Consider the following 15,555-nt stretch of genomic DNA (forward strand, 5'->3'; position numbering starts at 1 on the left):
ATAGGGCTGTTTCAGCTGCCAACTGTATTGATGTGTAATGATATGGTATATCAGAGCGCTGCGCATGCTTATTGTTGTTATGTTTGCTTCTCACCAGTGACAGCCACCGACTGCGACTCAGGTTTGAAGGTCTGGGAGTTGGATTACGAGAGGCCCAACCATCTTTACGAGTTTGTGGTTCTGGCGATAGACCACGGAGAAGACCCAAGCACCGGGACCGCCACCGTCCACATCCGTGTCTCCAACGTGAACGATGAAGCTCCGGAGTTCTCTCAAACCACGTAGGTGCAGCTCACGAGACTCTTCTTAGTTAGGGTAGGGCCGACATGTAGGTGGCAAACCTTTCCCCTTCACAGAGTGGAAGTAATGGATCCAAAACAGATTCAAACTTGAGAGTTTTGGGCAATCTTTCCCAAAGATTAATTGTTAAACTTTGGGCAATTTTCTAAGCTTCGCTTCCAAAGGGGAGGGCAATACAATGGTAGGCGATCGAAAGCTCGCAATCAAACTCTCAGTTAGCCAGTAAATGGTATCATTTTAACTATACTTTTCTCCTATGCGATTCATCTCAGGCCAAGTTTAAATAATGGACAGAAGTCCAAGTATAACATCACTCATTGTCCCTCTGGACAGCTTCATCACCGCCGAGAGATCCAAAGAAAACTAGACAGCCTTCACCCAGCGATATGTGTTCCTGTGACCCTCTCCTAAAGAGGAATGGGGAGCAGACCACAAAAATTATCAAGAGCACAGCTTCAGAAACTGCACTATTACTGCACCTAATGGTTTGGTGGATTATCTCCAATACACAGTTTTGCTGGTTGAAATCTACATAACTGTATACTCTTATGTTGTGAGGGGATGAGGCTGATGGGATTGGGGGTTGGGTTTGGTGCACAGTGAATGGAGATTGTATATAAGTTCTGTGTGTTTGTAATAAAGAAAGTTCTGTTTTGACCTCAAAGCATGAAGTCCTGTCTCATGATTGAGGGAAGTCCTGGTCTGTGACTGCTTTCTTCGGACAGCCACAGCGTGTCCGCTGACTGGGAGAGGGAAGGAGCTGACGGGTGGATGTTTCCAGTCTGGGGCACAGGACGATCCGGCACACCAATTATATTAAACACAAAGATTCCGCTGTAGCCACGGATGAAGCATGTGCTTCCCTGATATTAAACCGTTATTATATGATATTATATATTATTATATATCCAATTATATTAAACACAAAGGACAGCAAACAGGCGGATGCTGCCGGAGAAATGTATCGTCGTCTTTAACACGAAAGCACTTCACTTACTGTGAAGAGGTAATGGGGGTAGGGGTTACTTTGGATGAAAGTACTTATCTTACTGCACGGTGGTCAGCTACAAATACATGTGTTGGGGCGATTTACTGAGCTCATCCACCAAGCATTGAGCATTACATTTTGGAGAATTGTAACGATTCAGCTATAATAAAATGCAGCACGAGTAATGAGGACGTTGATACATTATTACAAAGTGTTACATCCCTAATACATTCCAGCATCTATTATTATTATTATTATTATTATTATTATTACTATTATTATTGTTATATTTTCTGATTATTATTATTAGTATTGCTATTCTTATTATTGTTATTAATAATATTATTATTATTGTTATATATACAATAATTTCTTTGAAAAAATGTTGCATCATTGAATATGTTGGTTGACAATGAACCCCATTAATTTTCCGGTAATTTTCCTGAGGCTGGGGTGAGGATGAACAGACGCCATGTCTGAAACCTTATATAGCACATACTATAGTCCAATCTTATAGCATAAAGTGCAGATATTGCCCCGTTATACATCGTTCATATAATAATGATTATTATTGCCCCTCTCCATGCGGTAGGTGCCCTGTTACAGCTCCTGTAGCTGTCCTCCGATGAATATCACGGTTTATTCACGTATTGTTACTGCGAGGTCTGCCCCCCGCAGGCTGTCAGGATCTCCTGGTAGGAATGAGGCTTCACAATGGTAAATTGGTTGTGAGTGTGAGTGTGCGGTTATATATAGTATGTGTCTGGTTATGTTAGTGTGATGGCTGAGTGTGTATTACAGAGTATGTTAGTGTGTGTTTGCATGTCTGGTTGTGTTAGTGTGAGTGCCTGAGTGAGTATGTGTTAGCATGAGTGTATGTGTGTCTAGGTATGTTAGTGTGTCTGGGTATGTTAGCGTGTGTGTCTGGATTTGTGTGTTAGTGTCTGTGGATCTGGATAAATGAGTATATATGTCAGTGTGCATGTATGTTAATGTTTTCAGTGTTTGTGTTAGTGTGAATGTCTGTGTTACTCTGTAGATATGTTAGTGTGTCTGTGTGCATGTGTGTTAATGTGTTTGGTGTTTGTATGAATGCCTGTGTGTGTATGTGTTACTGTAGATATGTTAGTGTGTGTGATATGTTCGTGTGCATGTGAGTTACTGTGTCAGGTTGTGTTAGTATGTGTGTTAGTGTGATCGCTCCTCCTGAGGTCACGATCTCTGGTTCCCGCGTTTTTCCTCCTCTGCTCTCACACAGTGGGAGGCGTCTCCATTACGGGCCGCTCCATTAACCCTTGATATTATTGTGTATTTACTAAGCTGGGAGTTTGCAGGAAAGTTGGGCATTTTAAATTCCTGATATCGTTCTGAAGGGCCGAGCTGGGCCTGTATAATACCGGGTGATATCGGGGAGATGAAACGCACCACTTCCCTGCAAATGGTGAAAAAGTGGCTCACAAACCAGTGAAATAACTGAAAAAGGGCCAAGAGAGGACCAACGAGGTCTGTATTCAGCCTATAAAGCAAAGAGATGAGTAATAAACAGATCCAGCTGCTACAGGGTTAATACTGTGGGGTGCGTGGGCCACGTGCTGCTGAAAGGGATCATACCATGACACATTTTTTCCTGGCCGCAGTATGAATACGTGTATGTTTTCCCTCCCCGGAGCTCTCGCATGTGCAGAATACTTTCCATGTGAAGCGGCATCAGCGGGAGAGGCTCTGGAGCTCCATGGCTGCTCTCCTAACGTGGAGAACGTGGACATCCGGATACAAACACACAAAATGCACGACACATACTAACACCGTGATCTGTACACACATACCGCTACTGCACATACACATACTAACACCCCGCTCTGTACACACATACCGCTACTACGCATACACATACTAACACTGTGATCTGTACACACATACCGCTAGTGCGCCTACACATACTAACACCATGATCTGTACACACATACAGCTACTGCGCATACACATACTAACACCCCGCTCTGTACACACATACCGCTACTACACATACACATACTAACACCGTGCTCTGTACACACATACAGCTACTGCACATGCACATACTAACACCGTGCTCTGTACACACATACCGGCACTGTGCATACACATACTAACACCGTGATCTGTACACACATACCGCTACTACACATACACATACTAACACCCTGCTCTGTACACACATACAGCTACTGCGCATACACATACTAACACCCCGCTCTGTACACACATACTTGTACTGCGCATACACATACTAACACCCTGCTCTGTACACACATACCGCTACTACACATACACATACTAACACCGTGATCTGTACACACATACCGGCACTGTGCATACGCATACTAACTCCGTGATCTGCACATACATACCGCTACTGTCCATAAGCACAGCAGCTCTTTCCGTAGACATACTGTTAATTTACATTCCGCTGCTGTCCACACACTGCTACTTCATATACAGAAGGGATTCTTCTGCGTGTGAGTACAACGCCACCCAGTGGACCCAGTGGAGTCCCTGACATACAGGCACCCGTGTCTTCATTCACGTGTGCTGTTCATACATGTCTGCTTTGAATACAGTAAATTCTCCCCGAATCATGCCGTCGCCTCCCTGTCTCTGGTTTGTTTTCGGACCTTGGCGACAGCACGCACAGGGCAAAAGGGGCAAATGCCCACCAAACAGCACTGCCCGGGGCAATGGAAACAATAATAACGGCCACAGCCATTCCGGTTCCACAGAGAAGCAATGATATTAATGCAGTCTGGCCAAGCATCATTATTACTATTATTATTATTACTATAATGATTAGTATAATTATTACTATAGCGGGTAAACTCCCAATAATTTACAAATCACCACATTTTGCACCATTTATTTACAGGGGTTATTTATAAAAAGTGTACATGTGACGATGGCAATCAATGGAATTGTGTAATGGGTTGCCATGGTGATTGTGGATTGTTAGATTCATGGTTTGCAGTAGGGTGTGGAGACGATGCTGTCATCACACAGCTTGGTAAATCTCCCATGTTTTGCCCCGCAGCGCATACAATAAGCTCACGATGACTCCCTGGCCCCGCCCCCTCTGCCTGTACAGTCTCTCGGCGCTCTCTAGTAGTGCCTGGGCGCCCCCTGGTGGCAGGAAGTGCTGGTTGTTTACTTCCGGGTGATAGCCATGGCGCAGGGTGCACTGGTGAAGGAGCAGAAATATGACAGGCAGCTTCGGTATGGTGACACTGCATGCGGGGCAGCTTAATGTGCGATCGCCGTATGCATGGTATTCGCAGTGTGAGGCTGGGCAGGCCCCGGGGCATTTAAACTGCACTAACCCAGCTTCGTGCTGTGTTCATTGTGCATACACTCTGCGCAGTTATCACTACTTACTACTGTGTGAGCATAGTCCTACATAATACTACATAGTATTTACACAGTACAGAGAGAAACACACCGAGCTTTACACTGTACAGAGAGAAACACACCGAGCTTTACACTGTACAGAGAGAAACACCAAGTGTTACACTGCACAGAGAGAAACACACTGACCGTTACACTGTACAGAGAGAAATACACCGAGCGTTACACTGTACAGAGAGAAATACACCGAGCGTTACACTGTACAGAGAGAAACACACCGAGCTTTACACTGTACAGAGAGGAACACACCGAGCTTTACACTGTACAGAGAGAAACACACCGGGCTTTTTTCACTGTACAGAGAGAAACACACCGGGCTTTACGCTGTACAGAGAGAAACACACCGGGCTTTACACTGTACAGAGAGGAACACACCGAGTGTTACACTGTACAGAGAGAAACACACCGAGCTTTACACTGTACAGAGAGAAACACACCGAGCTTTACACTGTACAGAGAGAAACACACCGGGCTTTACACTGTACAGAGAGAAACACACCGGGCTTTACACTGTACAGAGAGAAACACACCGAGCTTTACACTGTACAGAGAGAAACACACCGAGCTTTACACTGTACAGAGAGAAACACACCGAGCTTTACACTGTACAGAGAGGAACACACCGAGCTTTACACTGTACAGAGAGAAACACACCGAGTGTTACACTGTACAGAGAGAAATACACCGAGCGTTACACTGTACAGAGAGAAACACACTAGGCTTTACACTGTACAGAGAGAAACACACCGAGCTTTACACTGTACAGAGAGAAACACACCGAGCTTTACACTGTAAAAAGTGAAACACACCGGGCTTTACACTGTACAGAGAGAAACACACCGAGCTTTACACCGTAAAGAGAGAAACACACCGAGCTTTACACTGTACAGGGAGAACACACCGATCTTTACATTGTACCAAGTGAAACACACTTTTAGAGGGATATAATTAGAGCAATCCTGGTTCAAAGTGGTACACATGTTCTTATCACCATAGCAACCAACAGACCATTCCTGATGATTGTACCATTTGATCACTAGAAGAGTTTGTGCATAGGCTTCACTGTGTCTCATAATTATTAAATATTCCCGACTGTATATAAACATTCATTCTGTTGTACAGGTTATGGGGAGACCACGGCCAGGAGGCGTTGGAATCGGCTCACGTTTGCCTGATTAACGCAACTGCTACCGGCGCTGAGATCCTGAAGAACTTGGTACTGCCTGGTGAGTTATCTGTGCTCCCCAAACTCACCCTGTGTGACACAGGCAGCAATAATCATCATTGTTCTTCCCAGAATGCTTTGAAATTGTAGGGTAACAATATAGACAAAATGCACATGTATTGCATCAGAGGAAGCAACAAAGTATCATAGCATGACCTCCAAGGAAATGTGGCAAATATATTGCGAAGATTGTTATTGTTATTGTGATTATCATCCTGGTATGGGCTGATGTTTTATTTCACACAACGTCCTCTTCCCTTGCAGGGATTGGCTGCTTTACCATCGTAGACGGGAACATAGTCAGCGGGGAGGACGTTGGCAACAAGTACGTATTTCTGCCCGGAATAAAGACAGAGATGTTCCGTTAGACAAGCAAAATCCAGCACAATGTGGGATTGAAATGGCTTCTTATCAGTCCTGATAGATTTGTCCTGCAATAAGACTCAAGCTGGCCTTTTAATGCTTATAAAATTTAATGAGATGTTTAATCTCATTGTACCTTACCCACAGATCATTGTTTAGTGCAGGGGCGTCCAACCTGCGGCCCTCCAGCTGCTGCAGGACTACATCTCCCATCCTCCTCAGCCAGCCCCTTTGCTGAAAGAGCATTATGGGAGATGTAGTCCTGCAGCAGCTGGAGGGCCTCAGGTTGGACACCCCTGGTTTAGTGTATCAACTGCATGTTAGGCCATCCATGATCTGTTACGGTACCTACATAGAAATATGCAGTGTTTACTGGATACCTGCAATAAATGGGTAGCCGTAGACGTGCCAAAGGCTGAATCAACGCATTTCACACATTCTAACCTGCCAGAGTGCCAAATCCATATTTCTATGTTGTTTATATCATTCTGATTTAATGTGATTGTTCTCTTTTTTAGTTTTTTTCTTCACAGAAACAGTATCGGGAAGGTAAGAAATATTTATTTGTACAAAACAGTCTTTCGGTGTCATGGTTAAACAAACTGTTAATTCCATTGTAACGTACCAAGATTTGGCTTCTTGTTTATAAGGAAGAAGTTACACGGACACATATAACTTCACACCCACTAGCGTGTACTGACGCCTTTCTCATAGAAGCAAGACAGTAATTAAAATATATCAACTTGCAAATACAAATCCATTATATGAAATACACCATTCCAGAAAACTCAGGGATGAGTATTCTTCTCTAGTGCATCCTACTTATGGGGATTTCACTTAATGTTTAGGGTTTTTTCCTAGTGAAACTTCAAAACTAATATTAAATTACTGTTTTTCCTTTATATTTTGCTCCTATGTACCTATGCATTCCTATATCCCCCATACATTGGACGTATTGGTTAATTCTGTATTTGATTTCATTGTCTATGTTGTAAGTATTTATACATTTTATACCTTTGTTCCACAATAGAACCGGGCACAGACATCTATGGAATTTTTGCAAGAGCTTAATGATGATGTCACCGGGAATTTTGTTCCTGAGGTTGGTAATATTACTATTATTACTTCATTATTTATAAGTAACAGGTTTAGGGGCATATACTGTATATATATGGTGTTAAAGTATAGCAACCAGATTATTTTCTGTTGTGTTTTTGTAATGCCATATAAACGTTGTGCGTTTCTGCAGTATCATCTATATCACAACTTGCTTGACTTTGTATGGTTTTCAAACTCTAGAAACACTTTCAAGTGAATAGAACGTATTTGTTGTTATGTATTTTTATGCCTTATATGTGTTTTGGTCTTGATTTGTGTTCCTTTAATATTTTCTAGGGCCCAGAACAATTGCTTGAGAGTGATCCCTCTTTCTTCTCCAGATTCTCTTTAGTGATCACCACCCAGCTTCCAGAGAGGTATAGTAACACACATAGCTATTTATGTAGCTGGCCTAATAGATGTGTGTGTGTGTGTGTGTATATTATATATATACTTGTCCATGTTTCAGTACGCTGCTACGTCTGGCTGAAACTCTGTGGGACGCCAATATCCCTCTACTGGTCTGTAGGGCCTATGGATTTGTTGGCTACATGAGAATTGCTGTGAAAGAGCATACTGGTAAGATATCATTCCTTTTTTATCTTATTTACTTTTAACTTCCTGGTACATTAATTCCTTGTTCCGGGTATATTGGTTATTTTGTTTCTTGTTGTTTTTGTTTGGGCATGAAATTATTTATTTAAATCCCAACAAATGACATTTCTCTAAAGGTGATAAGCATCAAGTCACAACTCTGGGAAACACAATAACTGTGTAATAATGTATTTAATGCAAAATCATGTTACAGCTGGTTCATTGTCTACAAGAACAGAAAATGATTGTAAGCATTGGAATTGGCTGTTTATGCCGGAATAGACCCCGGTGTAATGACCGGTTGGTTCCTGATTCTTCCGTGTTATTGCAGTAATAGAATCGCATCCTGATAATGCACTGGAGGATTTGAGGTTGGACCAACCCTTCTCTGAGCTTCAAGAGTACCTAAAGCTTTATGATCTGGATCACATGGAGAGAAAGGTATGAACGCCTGCCTGTACATGGAACCTTATATAAAAGTTATGGTTATTTTTTAAAACGTGTTCCAGTAGAAAAATATATATTTTTTTTATTTTGTTTCCTGAACGTTTGCATCTTGATGTTGTTCAGCTCCCCAACCGTGTTTCCATTTAGGAAGATATTTTTTCCCTGTTAACCCTTTAAAGAAAGGCAGCAGCCTATAATCTGGACAGTATGAATATATATGAGTATAGTATGAATTCTGAATGATTGAGGATGAGAACGAACATGGTCTAATTGTCTTTTGTGCTGTTATGCTTCATTCATAGGATCACAGTCACACACCGTGGGTTGTTGTAGTCGCCAAGTATTTGGAGAAGTGGCGCAGTGAGGTCTGTCTTCTGAATATTGCGTTGTAAACGGGGAGGGGGGTTCTGTTTCGAATCTTAACCTCCGACGTCCTTGTGTCTTACAGAATGCTGGGCAGATCCCTAAAAACTACAAAGAAAAGGAAGCCTTCCGTGATATGATCAGGCAAGGTACCTTACCCTCTCCCATAGTGGCTGTGCCTGTTTAGCTAACAGGACGATGTCTGCTGTTTAACCCAGATGAGTCTTGGCTAGCTTTGACCTATTATTGGCAATAGCATCATGGAATTTCTTGTTCACCGATGGCTGGACGGAGTCCCTTTGGCTGTTGTTGATCTAAACGGTGCTTGCTCTTATGTGATTTCCTTTCCTGGCAGGCATTTTGAGGAATGAGAACGGGGTGCCTGAGGATGAAGAGAACTTTGAGGAAGCCGTGAAGAACGTGAACACTGCATTAAACACCACAAAGGTACAAACTCACTGCATGTGCCCTCGCATTTAACAAGGCCACGTTTTTTAATCATAACAAATGTGCCTTTTTTGTTGGGGGAAATGATTATTGTTTCTAAAAGTTTAATTGTTATTCCTTTAAAGATTCCAAGCAATGTTGAAGAGATTTTCAACGATGAACGCTGTAGGAACCTCACACCGCAGGTACAACCCCTTCAGATACTTGATTCAAGGTTTTTTTTTTCTAAGGATCCCAACACAATGCTGACTCTGTTATTTTCAGTCTACCTCGTTCTGGATTTTGGCTCGAGCCGTCAAAGAGTTTGTGGCTATGGAAGGGAATGGGAATTTCCCCGTACGAGGTACAATTCCGGATATGATTGCAGACTCGGACAAATTCATTAAACTTCAGAATGTGTAGGTTTTCCTGTTTTTATTGTAATTCTTCTAACTCTTCTTGTACATGGCCCCTAGTTGGGTGACGAGAGGGGGCCTCATCTTGATTTTACTGTCAGGCACAATAATAATTCTATTGTGTTTTATTTAAATATATATATATATACGTGTGCCTAAATTGTCAATCTAACACTTGCCTGATGAATTTTATCCTGGCTCTTAGCTAACAAGTTGTCTCTGGAAATCCATGCTCATGTAGACTATGCTGATGGTCCTAATTTTCTTCTGTTTAGCTACCGTGAGAAAGCCAAAAAGGACTCAGCTGCTGTTGAGAATTATGTCTCCAAATTCCTGCAGTCTGTAGGAAAAGTAAGCATCTGGGGTTATTTTTAATATATTATTAAGATAATAAATTCCTTTTGTCCAGGTTTTTTTTTTTACCTAATATTGTTAGTTTTCTTGATCTGGCACTACTTTCTCTGCAGCCTCCAGAATGCATACCTGAAAAAGACATTCGCCTGTTCTGTAAGTATATGTACAGCCTGGGGAAGAGAAGAAGCCTTTAAATATGCAATGGGTTAAACAAAGCATAGGAGGAAAGTATTTTCCAAAGGGGAAGAAATACTGGGACAAGAGGCCATGGATCCCGTTGTGTTTGAGGTTTTACAACTGGCAAAAAAAAGGGGAGACAAGATAGACCCAAATAGATGGGTTTGTTGTTTCCTCCAAGTTTAGTTTTGCCATTATTTCACCTCCAGTTTCCTTCAGTGCTACAATGCTTTTCACTTTCAGAGGGTTTTTCATTCCCGTGGAAGTCTTGAAGCAAAAGCAAACCTAGGTTTGGTACCACAGGGTGACCGTAACAATCAACAGCGCTACACTTAAGTGTTAAATGTCTCTACGACATGGGGCAAGTGAGAAAAAGCTGCCCCACTTTGCTCAGTCTTTGTCAACAGGCATCAGACTGAGATTATGGTACAATAAAAGCTAAAATTGATAACTGACCACCCAAAGCCACGCTTCTGTCAGTACATTGTTTGGAGCTGATTATGAGTTACTTGGAAAGCTCATTTGGCCCTTTGTGTCGCCTGATGCAGGTAGGAACTGTGCTTTCCTGCGGGTTGTACGGTGCAGATCACTGGCAGAGGAGTACGGCGTGGACACCGCTAAAAAGGATGACATAGGTACGAAATCCACTTATTTCCTTACTGGGATATTGATATATAGATAGATGCTTCCATATCTCCAACGCATCACATGGCTGGTTATATTCGCTTTTCAGCTTGTTTTGAAATGATGTTTATTGTGCTGTTTTTCTGTAACTCTTCAGTTTCATTCATGGAGAATGCAGACAATGAAATAGTGCTATACCTGATGCTCAGGGCGGTTGACAGGTTTCAGAAACAGCACGGCAGGTACCCAGGTAAACGCTCCCTTTATACACCTTGCTTATTGTACTTGGTTGTGATGCTTACTAAAACGTTTCGTGTGTCACGATTCTCCGAGTGATCGCAGGGCATGCGTCGCCAGAAACTCTTGCCGGAGCTAGAAAATGTTACTTTACACTCATTTACAGAAATGGGCAAATTTCGTTCTTCCAACTATACTTAAAAGTCCTAATGTCCTTTCCGAGAACTTCGATGCAGTAATTCATGTACTGCCCGATATGTATATACACGTCACCTTATAACATAGAACTGTCGCTTAGCAATGCTGACGAGTAAGAAAGTATTTCACATAAAGTCCTTTTTGTTTAGATGTTGAGACCACGACTGTTAGGGTTAACCTGTGCTCTCACTGTCTTTATAGGCATCTACAACTACCAGATTGAAGGGGATTTTGGGAAGCTGAAGAGCTGTCTGAATGGTCTCCTCCAGGAATACGGGCTCTCCTTGAGCGTAAAGGATGATTATATCCAGGAATTGTAAGCAAAGGCATATTTAATGCCAAATTCTCTAGTGTCACGGGCTGGGAAGAAGTTAAACAAAGAGTATTTCCCCAGAGATAACGTGTGACGGGGCGACTCTGTTAACCCCTTAAGGACAATGGGTGGTCCCTAAATCCATTGAAAACAATGCATTTTGAGCACGTACATGTACAAGCTCTGTCATTAAGGGGTTAATTGACACATCCTGGCAGCAGGAATGATAAAATATTTTGTTATATCAGTAAATTCTTACAATTATTGTTATATCAGTAAATTCTATAATTATAAATGTGAATTGGGCAGAAGGTGTAAGCTTTCCCTGGCTACTTTTCACTCTAATATATACATTATGTCTTCCTATGGGCCATTGACGAATAGATACAATAAATTGATATAACTTGCCTGGTGTCTGACAACCAACACCATCCTTATACGTAGATTGAAAGCCATGTTATTGTTCCTTTTCCCATCCTGCGGCTAGTCAGAGCGATGGGATCGGAGTGCCCGTCACGGTGTAAGGACCGTCTGCAGAGCGTCACGTAAACCTTCATTGTCTCCCTTCTCTTTCAGCTGTCGCTATGGAGCGTCTGAACCCCACACCATTGCTTCTTTCTTGGGAGGTGAGATACGCATAAGCCTGTAATACAGCATGATGATATCTCATTGGACATTACTGTGTTTTAAATAACTCTTACTTGGCTCCATCATTCAATGACATCTACGCTATACCTCCTTCCCGTATACCTCCTTCCCGTATACCTCCTTCCCGTATACCTCCCTCCCCTATACCTCCTTCCCGTATACCTCCTTCCCGTATACCTCCTTCCCGTATATCTCCTTCCCGTATACCTCAGTCCTGTATACCTCGGCTCCGTATACCTCCATCCTGTATACCTCTGTCCCATTACATCCACCTTGAAAGCAGAGCTTTGAAGAGACATTTAAAAACAGAATGATGCCTATAGGATCAACAAAAGGTCCCTAATTAGTGGCTGCCTCTTTGTGCCCCATTACTTTAGCTGAAGGCAAGATAACAAAGTGTGTCTTTCTTGCCTGCCTTGGCAATGTAAGACGTTTTTTTTGCTTGTGGTTACCCCTTCAACTCAATAATAGTGAGGGAATGAAGACAGTGTCCGATTGTCTTGAAGAACATTATAAAGATGGGGATCTCCTGATTTTACTGCGGATGACAGAATGTTCCTCCTTTCTAACCATTGCTTCATGTTCTATCTTTCAGGGGCCGCCGCTCAGGAGGCTATAAAAATAATAACGAAACAGTTTGTCGTATTTAATAACACCTTTATCTACAACGCCATGCTACAGACGTCCGCGACCTTCCAGCTGTAGGCTCCATTGTATTATAGTAACTGTCTGTGCTCTGTAACATAGAACCACTGTCTGTAACGTTCCGACGTAGCAGCCTGGAAATAAATGTGATTAGTGCTGAATCTCTGCAGACGCGCATGTTTTTCCATAGCGATGTGTATATACAGTTTACATCCATTGCATTTTGGAGTCCAGAACCTTTAACCTGCGGAGGGTCGGAAAGGAATTCTGTAAAAGGATGCATTTCAGGAAAATAATACAAGTCTGTAGTATGAATAGAGTAGCGGTGGATCAGCTGGCATTACGTCCACCGACTTGGCTCTGACCTTGTCATCAAGAGCGAGTGAGTGAGTCTGCTCAAACGCATTGATTATTTCGGTTCTCATGTAGACTTGGTTGTTAGGATTCATACAAATTAGAGTTTTAAGGAAATTTTTTGTTATTTTTTCACTCACACTTACTCACGCACTCTCGCTTTCTCTCACGCTATCTGTGTCTCCCTACCTTCTTTGCCGAAAGCTTCCGCGTCCCTTTCTGCTTTCCCGCACCTCTGTTTCTTCTCTTGTCTCCTCGTGTCTTCTTTCTTCATCTACGAGGTGTTCATTATTCTGGCTTAAGCATTCACCTGACCATTAACCTCGTGCAGGGGTACTGTTGAGAAAGTCTAATTCACACGGCCGTGATCACGCCACCCCCTCCAGAAAGAAAAGTGGAAAGAGGAGCTCTTTTACTTATCTAATAAGAACAATTAATGGCATTATTAATCCAATAAACCGCGTCAGATCTGATACCCTACCCTTGGAAAGTTTCATCACGTAAAAACAACACAAATGTCTAACAATCTTTTATTCGGTCTCTTTGGCGGCCTGCTTTGTGTCATGTGATAATTAAGTGTTCCCGGCAAAATTTCGAATGAAACATGGTTTGACATGATTAAAAATATATATTTTTGGGAAGGGTTTGGCCAACCTGGCGGAGTGAATATTTTCTGTTGTGGGTTTTCGTCCCAGGCGTTCTGTATAGAATAACCAACATACCAGCGCCCGTGGGGATAAAGTGACCCCGCGTAGCTCCTTTAATCATCGATCATATGAAGCGCTCCCTGATTAGGAGCCGTGTGATCGCCTCCCACCCCATAAGACAATGGTCCCGGGGTGGGGGGGCTACAAATCCTGGTCTTCTGGATATCCTCACATTGATTGCTCTATAAGAAGCACAGCCGGATCTGTCAGTAGAACCGAATGACCCACCGAACCACAGCCGGATCTGTCAGTAGAACCGAATGACCCACCGAACCACAGCCGGATCTGTCCGTAGAACCGAATGACCCACCGAACCACAGCCGGATCTGTCCATAGAACCAAATGACCCACCGAACCACAGCCGGATCTGTCCGTAGAACCGAATGACCCACCGAACCACAGCCGGATCTGTCCGTAGAACCGAATGACCCACCAAACCACCTGCTTCCTCGAAGGAAGTCCAGAGACGGCTGCCCTCTGACGATACGGGTAAGATGCATACCGCCGTAACGTGGTTTATCGGACTATACCTTGTGTGTGTATATGGAACGGTCGCAGGAGACAGAGGCTGCGTGCAATAAGGATTATGGGAATTAGGGGCATGTTCTTATTCGTGTTATAAGGAGGGTACACGGCAGCCACATTATATCAAGCTGCCTGGGGTATGACACCTGCCATGCCAAGTGCCAGGGCCCTGCCCCCCCAGCCCAAAGACCTAACAACTAAATAATAATAATATATTAATGTACATATTTTTCCTATTAACAGCAAAGACATAACCCCAGTAACCTCATTAGCTGCCATTACACTAAGAAGCTGCTAAATTGCTAATTTAATGGACTAGCCCTCTATGCTTCTTTTCTCACACGTGTCAATCAAACGATGCCCCGCCCCAAACCACCCTTCTAAGCCGCCTTCACACACTTACCCGCAAAGCGATAGGATCGCTTAAGACTCTTGTGTTTAGCACTTCGGCGGAGGTCCGCGCACTGACAAGGCGGCGCTCAGAGTAGGCGGTCTCCTCAGGGAGAGTCGTGACGTCATCACCCGAAGAAAGTCGTGGCGGGAAGCACGAGCATCAGGGGGTAAGAGGGTGCTTAATGCATGACATGTCCCTATAAACGTGTCTAGCCGAGGTCATAATGTGGCATTAGGGCTCTAATGGGAAGTGTTACCACAAGTATGGCAGCTTAGATCTCCTGCCGTGGCTTCCCCTCCCTTAGTGCTGTGTAGACAGGAAGGGCCAGAAGGAGGCCATCATTGCCTCGGTATGTGGCAGGGTTATAATTAATATGGGTGCTTTAAACCCTGTAGTGTGCACAGCACTTATAACCATGTGTCTCCAGGGGCATCCTGACAGCTCTTGCACTATGAAGGGGTATTTCTGTCTCCTTTATGTGTCATGGGTATTGTTATTGTGGCTCCTGAGGTGACTGGATCATTAGGAAAACAACTGGGCCCTTCAGGGCCACATATTAGAAGCCGGTCATATAACAACGGTGTGTCACATACACCTACTCTATAAGCGACCCTGGTACAGGCCACATCAATCTGATTAAAGAATAAGGAACACGTGTAGTATGATCAGTGACGTGGCTTGAAACTCTACACGCAACACGCTAGAAAACAGCAGGATTCATTAT

General features: G+C 43.2%; 1 protein-coding gene across 1 annotated transcript; it reads left to right on the top strand.

Annotated features, from left to right (window-relative positions):
- The first annotated feature begins 4,440 nt into the window (after positions 1 to 4,440).
- NAE1 (NEDD8 activating enzyme E1 subunit 1) lies at positions 4,441 to 13,012 on the top strand. Its single transcript, XM_053449150.1, has 20 exons — positions 4,441 to 4,534; positions 5,846 to 5,949; positions 6,213 to 6,273; positions 6,830 to 6,860; positions 7,342 to 7,413; positions 7,707 to 7,786; positions 7,879 to 7,988; positions 8,335 to 8,444; positions 8,753 to 8,815; positions 8,899 to 8,962; positions 9,169 to 9,260; positions 9,386 to 9,445; positions 9,525 to 9,658; positions 9,931 to 10,006; positions 10,123 to 10,162; positions 10,735 to 10,821; positions 10,968 to 11,060; positions 11,447 to 11,561; positions 12,135 to 12,184; positions 12,802 to 13,012. Exons 1-20 carry the CDS (start codon positions 4,485 to 4,487, stop codon positions 12,909 to 12,911), a joined length of 1,602 nt encoding a protein of 533 aa, XP_053305125.1. The 5' UTR covers positions 4,441 to 4,484; the 3' UTR covers positions 12,912 to 13,012.
- Positions 13,013 to 15,555: the final 2,543 nt, after the last annotated feature.

Source organism: Spea bombifrons, chromosome 10 (genome assembly GCF_027358695.1).
Source record: "Spea bombifrons isolate aSpeBom1 chromosome 10, aSpeBom1.2.pri, whole genome shotgun sequence".
In the NCBI taxonomy this organism is placed as follows: domain Eukaryota; kingdom Metazoa; phylum Chordata; class Amphibia; order Anura; family Pelobatidae; genus Spea; species Spea bombifrons.